Source organism: Saimiri boliviensis, chromosome 3, assembly GCF_048565385.1.
Source record: "Saimiri boliviensis isolate mSaiBol1 chromosome 3, mSaiBol1.pri, whole genome shotgun sequence".
In the NCBI taxonomy this organism is placed as follows: domain Eukaryota; kingdom Metazoa; phylum Chordata; class Mammalia; order Primates; family Cebidae; genus Saimiri; species Saimiri boliviensis.
Window position 1 is genome coordinate 2,039,133 of NC_133451.1, and position 9,915 is coordinate 2,049,047.

At 51.0% G+C, this 9,915-nt stretch overlaps 1 protein-coding gene across 1 annotated transcript in view; it reads right to left on the reverse strand.

Moving 5' to 3' along the window:
• The window catches only part of NELFA (negative elongation factor complex member A), a 35,612-nt gene extending 30,313 nt beyond the window's left edge, over positions 1–5,299 (reverse strand). The window contains exon 1 of the mRNA XM_039468054.2: positions 4,985–5,299. Coding sequence (XP_039323988.1) covers positions 4,985–5,227 — 243 coding nt within the window. The 5' untranslated portion in view covers positions 5,228–5,299. The remainder of the gene's footprint in view (positions 1–4,984) is intronic.
• Positions 5,300–9,915: the final 4,616 nt, after the last annotated feature.

A 9,915-nucleotide genomic window follows, 5' to 3' on the forward strand; every position in this document is an offset into this window, starting at 1 on the left:
AAATGCTAATGAGCACAGGACTTATTTGGGGGACGATGAAAATGTTTTAAAATTGACTAGAATGGTAATCAACTCTGTGAATGTACTAAAAACCACTGAACTGTACATTTTAAATGGTGAAAGCTATCTGGTATATTTACATGGTATATCAATTATATCTTTTTTCTTTTTCTTTTTTTTTTTTTGAGACAGAGTTTCGCTCTTGTTACCCAGGCTGGAGTGCAATGGCGCGACCTCTGCTCACCGCAACCTCCGCTCCTGGGTTCAGGCAATTCTCCTGCCTCAGCCTCCTGAGTAGCCAGGATTACAGGCACGTGCCACCATGCCCAGCTAATTTTTTGTATTTTTAGTAGAGATGGGGTTTCACCATGTTGACCAGGATGGTCTCGATCTCTTGACCTCGTGATCCACCCTCCTCGGCCTCCCAAAGTGCTGGGATTACAGGCTTGAGCCACCGTGCCCGGACTATCTTTTTTCTTTTGAGAAAGGGTCTCGTTCTGTTTCCCAGGCTAGATGCAGTGATGTGATCACAGTTCACTGCACCCTCAACCTCCCAGGCTCAAGGTATCCTCTCGTCTCAGCCTGCCAAGTAGTTTCAGCCTCGCACAGCCGTATGCCACCACCCCTGGCTAATTTTTATATTTTTTATGGAGACGGGGTTCCAACATATTGCCCAGGCTAATCTCGAACTCCTGGGCTCAAGCAATCCGCCCATTTTGGCCTCCCAAAGTGCTGAGATTACAGGCATGAGCCACTGTACCCAGCTATATATTATCTCTTAATAAAGCTACTTTTTAAAATTCATGATTAAAAGATTTTTTTTACAAGTCTTCTAAGAAGAGAAGAGAATTTCCGTAAGTAGATAAACGGTATTTGCCAAAGACAACAGGGAACAGAACGCCTACTGGCAAAACATTCCAAGTTCTCCCTGTGTGATGGGAGGTCAGACAACGAAGAGCCGGAGGGTCCTGGCCAGTCCAGTGAGATGAGAAAAAACAAAAGGCAATTGGAAAATGAAAAATAATATGAAGGGCACAGAAAAATCAAGAAACTCTACAGAAGAAAAATTACTGCAACTAGCAAAATTTTAACACAAATGGTAGTCACAAACTCATTATCCAAAAATCAGGCTGGCTGTGGTGGCTCACATCTGTAATCCTAGCACTTGGGGAGGCTGGGGCGGCTGGATCACCTAAGGTCAGGAGTTCAAGACCAGCCTGGCCAACAATGGTGAAACCCCATCTCTATCTCTACTAAAAATGCAAAAATTAGCCGGGTGTGGTGGCGTGCACCTGTAACTCCAAATACATGGGAGGCTGAGATAGAAGAATCACTTTAACTTGGGAGGCAGAAATTGCAGTGAGCCGAGATTGCGCCACTGCACTCCAGCCTGGGTGACAAAGTGAGACTCTGTCTCAAAAAAACCCAAAAAGCAAAAATCAACTGCATTTCTATAAACCAGCAACAAGCAAAACCAAGACTTTAACAGATACCATCTACAACAGCATGAAAAAACATGAACTAGGTGGCAATATATGAGATGGAAGGCCTCTATTGAGATCATAAAGAACATTTAAATGTACCCACACCCACAAATTATAAGATGTGATATAAAGAAGACATCACCTAGAATAAACTGCAAGTTCAGCTCAGTCTTAAAACCCCGCAGGCAGGCTCTCTGTGTGTAAGAAGTATGGAATATACACTCGGAAGTGTGAAGGGACAAGAACAGCCAGAGATGCTCTTGGAGAAAAACAGTGGGAGAGTTCGCTCCGTCAGCTAAGAAGACTCAGAAAAAAAGTGACAGGAACTGACTGGGTTATCAGCACATCAATATGTCAGTGACCGCAAGAAGAGAGCATAGCCTGAAACATACACAGCAGAAGTCACACTGCAGATCAATGGAAATGGACAGTCATTCTAATCAACGCTGGGTGCTGGACTAACTGGATGTCCATGTGGAAAATTAGACTCCCAGCTTCACACAATCATCAATTCCACGCAGACTGAAGATTCAAGTGTGAAAGGCAAAATGTACAGCTACGCCAAGATAACCAACCCAGGGAGTGTTCCCAGCATGTCCTCCAGTGAGACACAACTGGCACCAATGACAGTGGGCTGATGAATACCCCACCTACGTTAAAAACAGCAGCTTCGCCAGGCGCGGTGGCTCAAGCCTGTAATCCCAGCACTTTGGGAGGCTGAGGCGGGTGGATCACGAGGTCAAGAGATCGAGACCATCCTGGTCAACATGGTGAAACCCCGTCTCTACTAAAAATACAAAAAATTAGCTGGGCATGGTGGGGCATGCCTGTAATCCCAGCTACTCAGGAGGCTGAGGCAGGAGAATTGCCAGAACCCAGGAGGCAGAGGTTGCGGTGAGCCGAGATCGCGCCATTGCACTCCAGACTGGGCAACAAGAGCGAAACTCTGTCTCAAAAAAAAACAAAACAAAACAAAACAAAAAAAAACAGCAGCTTCTCTTCTTTTTTTTTTTTTAAAGATGGGGTTTCACCATGTTGGTCAGGCTGGTCTTGAACTTCCAACCTCAGGTGATCGGCCCACCTTGGTCTCCAAAGTGCTTGGATTACAGGCGTGAGCCACCACGCCTGGCCGGAGCTTCTCTTCATCCACAATTCTGGGAAGAGGGCTGGGCACGTGGATCACACTTGTAATCCCAACGCTATGGGAGGCCGAGGCAGGAGGATCACTTGCGGCAAGGAGTTCAAGAGCGGCCTGGGCAATATGGTAAGACCCTCATCTCCATACACACACACACACACACACACACACACACACACGTATTAGCCAGGTGTAGTGGCAGCATGTCTGTAGTCCCAGCTACTCCAGAGGTTGAGGAGGAGGACTGCTTAGCCCAGGAGCTCAAGGTTAAAGTGAGCTATGATTACACCACTAGACTCCAGCCCTGGTGACAGAGCAAGATGCAGTCTCAAAAAAACAAAAAAGAAAGAAAGAAAGAAAGAAAGAAAAGAAAAAATTCCAGGAAGCTAAGTCAAAGGACAACTGGGAGACAGTTGTAACTGAAAAAGGACTGTTATCTATAACAAATAATTAAAAGAAATTATAAGAAATAATAAAAAAGAAAACCCTTACAGAACAATGGGAAGAGAATTTAAAAACAGATTTGAATATACAATTCTCAAAACAGAAAACCAAACAGCAGGCCGAGTTCCATGGCTCATACCTGTAATCCCAGACCGTGAGGAGGCGGAGGCAAGCAGACTGCTTGAGGTCAGGAGTTCAAGACCAGTCTAGGCAGCATGGTGAAACCCTGTCTCTACTAAAAATACAAAAACTAGTTGGGCATGGAGGCGTATGCCTGTAATCCCAGCTACTCAGGAGGCTGAGGTGGGAGGATCACCTGAGGCTGTAGTAAGCCATGATCGTACCACTGCACGCCAGCCTGGCTGACAGCAAGAGACCCTGTCTCAAACAACACAAAACACAAAACAAAAACAAAACACTCTGAAAAACAATTTGGCATAATCCTCTGATCCCCACAATTCCACTCCTAGATATTATACCCTGGAGAAATCCAAGCTTCCAAACATCTGAACACACACATCACAATCATGTAGTAACAGCATTATTTACAACAGCAAAAAACTGCCATAAGCTAAATGGGTCACTGTGATAGAATGGATAGCTTCCTACTCAGAGAAACGAAGACCGCAGGGCAGTGAGAATTACACCAGCCAGCTACCATGTGGATGGAACTGTCCAGGGGCCCAGCAAAAGGACACACGCGTGCCACACACAACATACACACGCTAGGGTCCCATCACACGAATCCAAATCAGGCAACCAAGCTGTGCCACTTAGGGGGGCATAACACCGGGGAGATGGCACAGAAACGATTACCTTTCCAAAACGTGGGAAGGGAAAGGAAGACGGCCGTGATGACCAGTGGGCGGCTTCCACAAGGAACAAGCATGGTTCCGTTTCTCCACCTGTGAGGATCGCAGGGCTGACGCACGATGCTTTTATTATTGGTTAAACTTAACGAATATGTACTTTTTCATACATGTTACATCTGAATCAAAAACAACGACAACCTACGAGAGTCAGTAAGACACCAGTAGCCAGGAACTTTTAAACAACCAAGGGGCCGCGACAGTCTGCAAAACGACTCGGTTGATGTCGCAGGGAAAGCATACAGTAAGATAACGTTGAGGCAGAAAGGAAACACACTTCACACGCCCACTCGTTGGCAGGACGCAAAAACGGCGCAGAGAAAAGAGTCAAAAGAACACAGAGCGCTCGGGACGGCCGCGGTCTCCGCGAGGTGAGGACGCGAAAACCCAGTCAGCGCACCCCGCAGCCACCGGGCTCGGGCGGCCCCTCCGCACGCGGGTTTCCCTCGGGATCCCCGCCCTCGCCCCCGCCCCCGCCCCGGCCCCGGCCACCGGGGCACGTCCCCGCCGGGAAACCTCGATGGGAGGTCCCGCTGGGGCCGGCGCGCCCCGCCGCGAGAGTCCGTCGGCGGGGGACTGGGCGGGCGAGGGCCGGGGCGGGGGAGCCGGGCGAGTACCCGGGGGCCCGGGGTCGGCAGTGAGGACCCCGGGCCCGGCGGAGAGCGGGGCTGAGGATCCAGGGGAGGTGAAAACTTAGGTGGGGGTGAGGACGAGAGGTGGGGAGGTGAGGACCGTAGGGAGGGTTCCCGGGGGGGGGGGGGGGGGAGGAGTTGCGAGGAGGGCCTGAGGACCCAGGCTGGGGATGAGAACCCAGTGCGAGGCGAGGACTAGGGGGAGAAATCCCGAGGAGCTGGGAGGGGGGCGGGGGCAGCTGCGGACCCTGGCGGGGACTGACAGTCTGAAGCGAGATGAAGAGGTGGGGAGAGGGGCCGGGGCGGTTCGGGAGCGGGGCCGGGAGTGGGGTGCGAGGGTCGGAGGTGGGAAGGTTGGGGCTCCGGGGGCCTCGGGTCCCAGGGAGGCGCGGCCGCGGGGCGCCCCGCCTGCCTCACCTCATCCACCGTGCGGCGCGGGAGGTGCAGCGTCCCGAGCAGCAGCTTGAGCTTCACCGCCGACGAGAGACCGTGAAAGCAGAGACGGATGTTGTCGATGACCGCGGCCGTGAGCAGGGACGCGATGCTGGGCGGCGCCCACAGCTCGTCCGTGGCCCCCAGCTTGTTGTGCAGCCACAGGCCCGTGTCACTCTCCCGCATGGACGCCATCTTGGAGGGAAGCGCGCGCCGTAGCGCCGGCATCTTATGGAGACACCTACGCGCCCCCGGCTAGGACCCCAACATGGCGGCGCCCGGCGGGATGCGGACTGCAGGCCGTGGAGATGGAGCAGGCAGCGCGGCCCCACGAGCGGAGCTTCCAGCGAGAGCGATTCTGGGTGGCGGCTGCATCTCCGGGAAGCTCTGTGACAACTCCGAGAGCCGGAATGACGGGGTGCCGCCGAGCATGGACTATAGGCTTCCGTAATGCATCATGGCGGCGCCCGCTGCCGGCTCTCGGAGAGACCGCAAAAGATGACGTCACGAGTGGGCGCGCGTCTTCGCGGCTTGGAGGTCGGGTCTGCGGCCTGGCGTTCGCAGTGCAGGTGCCAAGCGCTGCGGAGTCGGGGCTCGCGCGGTGGGCGGGGGCTCCCGGTGGCACCTGCCCCGCCGTCCGCCCTTCGCTTTCTGCTCACTTTGCTCTCGGCGCGGACCCGGTCGGCCGTAGTGCGCAGGCCGTGTGGACGCCCCGCGGACCCGGCACCTGCCCTGAGCGAAGCGGCGGGATCCGGGTGCCCGCGCTGAGCTTCCGTCGCCGCCGAGCCCGCTCTGCCCGTTGGGCGCTGCCCACGGGGCTGCGCTGAGCGTGCGGGTCGGAGGGCGCTCTGGGAGCGGTCGCAGGGCAGGGAGACCCCTGCTCGCGCTCGGGCGGGAGCCGCCGGGCGGGAGCCGCTAGTGAACTTTACAGTCATACGAGCTTGTCATTAGATACCAACATGAGCAAAAGTTAAACTTCATTTCATTATGTTCCTTTTACGCTTTTGTCTCTTTTTTTTTTTTTTTTTTTGAGACGGAGTTTCGCTCTTGTCACCCAGGCTGGAGTGCAATGGCGCGATCTCGGCTCACCGCAACCTCCGCCCCCTGGGCTCAGGCAATTCTCCTACCTCAGCCTCCTGAGTAGCTGGGATTACAGGCACGCGCCACCATGCCCAGCTAATTTTTAGTATTTTTAGTAGAGACGGGGTTTCACCATGTTGACCAGGATGGTCTCGACCTCCTGAGCTCAAGCGATTCCACCTCCCGGAGCCTCTGCTTCCCAGAGTGCTGGGGTGTTACAGGCCCGGGCCGCCTGGCCCGGTCTCTGTGCTAAAATATCTTTTTTAAAAAGGTCTTTTCGTTATTCTTCACAGCTGTTGCCACTGGGCGGTGGGAACGCCGGGTGAGAAGTGCGGAGCCCAGATGCTAGCAGTGCCCTGGCCCTAGGGGCTCGGCCAGTTTGAACTCCGCAAACCAGCGAATGCCACAGATCATGGAGCGGTGGTTTTGTTGATTGGTTAAACTGAAGAAAGTGATAGAGAAAATGTTGATGATGAAGATACTCTTAAAACTGTGTCTGCCGGGCGCGGTGGCTCAAGCCTGTAATCTCAGCACTTTGGGAGGTCGAGGCGGGTGGATCACGAGGTCAAGAGATGGAGACCATCCCAGTCAACATGGTGAAACCCCGTCTCTACTAAAAATACAAAAAATCAGCTGGGCATGGTGGCGCGTGCCTGTAATCCCAGCTACTCAGGAGGCTGAGGCGGGAGAATTGCCTGAACCCAGGAGGCGGAGGTTGCGGTGAGCCGAGATCGAGCCATTGCACTCCAGCCTGGGTAACAAGAGCGAAACTCCGTCTCAAAAAAAAAAAAAAAAAAAAAAAAAAAAAAAAAAAAAAGATGGTTAAAACAAGATCAAACCAGAAATACCTGCAGCCATGAGGAATAATGTCTAGGTGTAAACAAGCTTTGTGATCACAGGAAATTCTGTTACTTTTTAAAACCACTGCTTGTGTATCTGACTTCTCTATTGTATAGGCCATGTAAGGCATAGATTTGCATTTCCTCTTGCGGTGACGTAAACCAGAGCAAAGAAAGTGTATTTATTCCTGGCCTTTGAAAAATAAAATTCGCTGTTTAGGCACGGCCTGTCCAGCCCTCCCGACGCCCCGCCTTCTGTCTCCCTTTCTTCTGCACACTCTCTCTTCCAGGTATTGGGACCCTCTTGCAGGTCGAGAGACCCCCGGCAGACGTGCCTACCCTGCACGGTCACTGACACCGGAGAAGTATGTGCAGAGATGCTTAGATTCATTAGTAACCTGAAAGATCCAAACTAAAGTAACAAGATGCCTCGTTACACCCATCAGACTGCAAAATTAGAAAGCCAAAGGCTTTTTCATTTTAAAATATGTTATCTAATTGTTCCTACATTATTTGTCAAAATTATTGTCCTTTCTGGACTTTTCTGTCCTGACTTACTCATCTATCTTTATGCCACTACCAGACTGTCTTGGTTACTGTAGCTTTCTAAAATAAGTCTTGAAATCATGTAGTGTTAATTCTCTGATTTTGTTTTTTTGAAAAGTTATTTGGGCCAGGCGCAGTGGCTCACGCCTGTAATCCCAGCACTTTGGGGAGCCGAGGCGGGTGGATCATGAGGTCAGGAGATGGAGACCATCCTGGCTATGGTGAAACCCTGTCTCTACTAAAAATACAAAAAATCAGCTGGGCATGGTGGCGCGTGCCTGTAATCCCAGCTCCTCGGGAGGCTGAGGCAGGAGAATTGCCTGAAACCCAGGAGGCGGAGGTTGCAGTGAGCCGAGATCGCGCCATTGCACTCCAGCCGGGGTAACAAGAGCGAAACTCCAACTTAAAAAAAAAAAAAAAAAAAAAAAAAAAATCTCACCTTGGCTGGGCACAGTGGCTCACACCTGTAATCCCAGCGCTTTGGGAGGCCGAGGTGGGTGGATCCTGAGGTCAGGAGATCGAGACCATCCTGGCCTTGGTGAAACCCTGTCTCTACTAAAATACAAAAAATTAGCTGGGTGTGGTGGTGCGCACCTGTAGTCCCAGCTACTCAGGAGGCTGAGGCAGGGGAATCACTTGAATCGGGGAGACTGAGGTTACAGTGAGCTGAGATTGTGCCACTGCACTGCAGCCTGGCGAAAGAGGAAGACTCCATCTCAAAAAAAAAAAAGAAAGAAAGAAAGAAAGAAAAAGGAAAAAGAAAAGTTATTAAGTTATTTGGGTTATTTAAGTCGTCTGTATTTCCTTTTTTTTTTTTTTTTTTTTTTTTGAGACAGGGTCTTGTTCTGTCATTCAGACTAGAGTGTAGTGGTACAATCTCAGTTCACTGCAACCTCCGCCTCCTGGGTTCAAGTGATTCTCCTGCCTCAGCTTCCCAAGTAGCTGGGATTACAAGTGCGTAACACCATGCCCGGCTAATTTTTGTATTTTTAGTAGAGATGGGTTTTTCCATTTTGGCCAGGCTGGTCTCGAACTCCTGACCTCAAATGATACACCCGCCTCAGCCTCCTAAAGTGCGAGGATTACAGGCATGAACCACTGCACCCAGCCTGAATTTCCATATAAATTTAATAATCGTTTGTCAATTTCTACAAAAAAAAATAAAAAGGCTTCTGGCATTTTGATTGGAATTGTATTGAATCTGTAGGTCAGTTGAGGGACAATTGGTAGTTTCTGTCTAGTGAACATAGTATGTATTTCTCTCTGTTTATTTGGGTCTTTAAATTCTCCCAACTAGGCTCAAGGCTGTAATTTCAGCACTTTGGGAGGCCGAGAGGAATGGATCACTTGAGCCCAGGTGCTGGAGACCAGCCTGGGCAACATGGCGAAACCCCGTCTCTACAAAAAATACAGAAAGCTGGGCTGGTGGTGCACCTGTAGTCCCAGCTACTTAGGAGGTTGAGGTGGGAGGATCACTTAAGCTCAGGAGTTCAAGACCAGCCTGGGCAACACAGTGAGCCCCTATCTCTAAAATAAATAAGTTTTCTCAGCCCCATTTTGCAGTTTTCAGTGTATGGGTCTTGCACGTCTTTTGTCAGATTTGCCTCCAAGTATTGCATAACCTTGATGTGATTGTAAAGGGTGTTGTTTAAAATTTTTAATTTCCGGCCAGGCGCGGTGGCTCAAGCCTGTAATCCCAGCACTTTGGGAGGCCGAGGCGGGTGGATCACAAGGTCAAGAGATCAAGACCGTCCTGGTCAACATGGTGAAACCCCGTCTCTACTAAAAATACAAAAAAAAAATTAGCTGGGCATGGTAGCACATGCCTGTAATCCCAGCTACTCAGAAGGCTGAGGCAGGAGAATTGCCTGAACCCAGGAGGCGGAGGTTGCGGTGAGCCGAGATTGCGCCATTGTACTCCAGCCTGGGTAACGAGAGCGAAACTGCATGTTGAGAAGGCGTTCGTGGGACCAGAGCAGTATCCCCTGCGCTGCAGCTGCCCTGCGGTGCTCCCCGGTGTCACTGCGCTCTCAGATGATCTTTACCTTGAGCCTCCTGTTGCCCCTTGATTTCTAATTAACTGCACCAATAATATAGTTTAGTTTAGTGTTTAAACTTCAGTGTCCTCTGAGCCAAGTAAGCTTATAATTATTCAGCTGGAATTAACACAGGTCTCCCCCGGCCGTCTCGACCGCAAGGCTGGAGTGACCGTTGCGCAATCTCGGTTCCCTGCAAACTCCGCCTCCCAGACTCAAGCAATTCTCTTGCCTCAGCCTCCCTAATAGCTGGGATTAGAGGCATCTGCCACCACACCTGGCTAATTTTTGTATTTTTAATAGAGATGAGGTTTCACCACGTTGGCCAGGCTTGCATGGAACTCTTGACCTCAAGTGATCCACCCACCTTGGCCTCCCAAAATGCTAGGATTACAGGCATGAGCCACTGCACCCA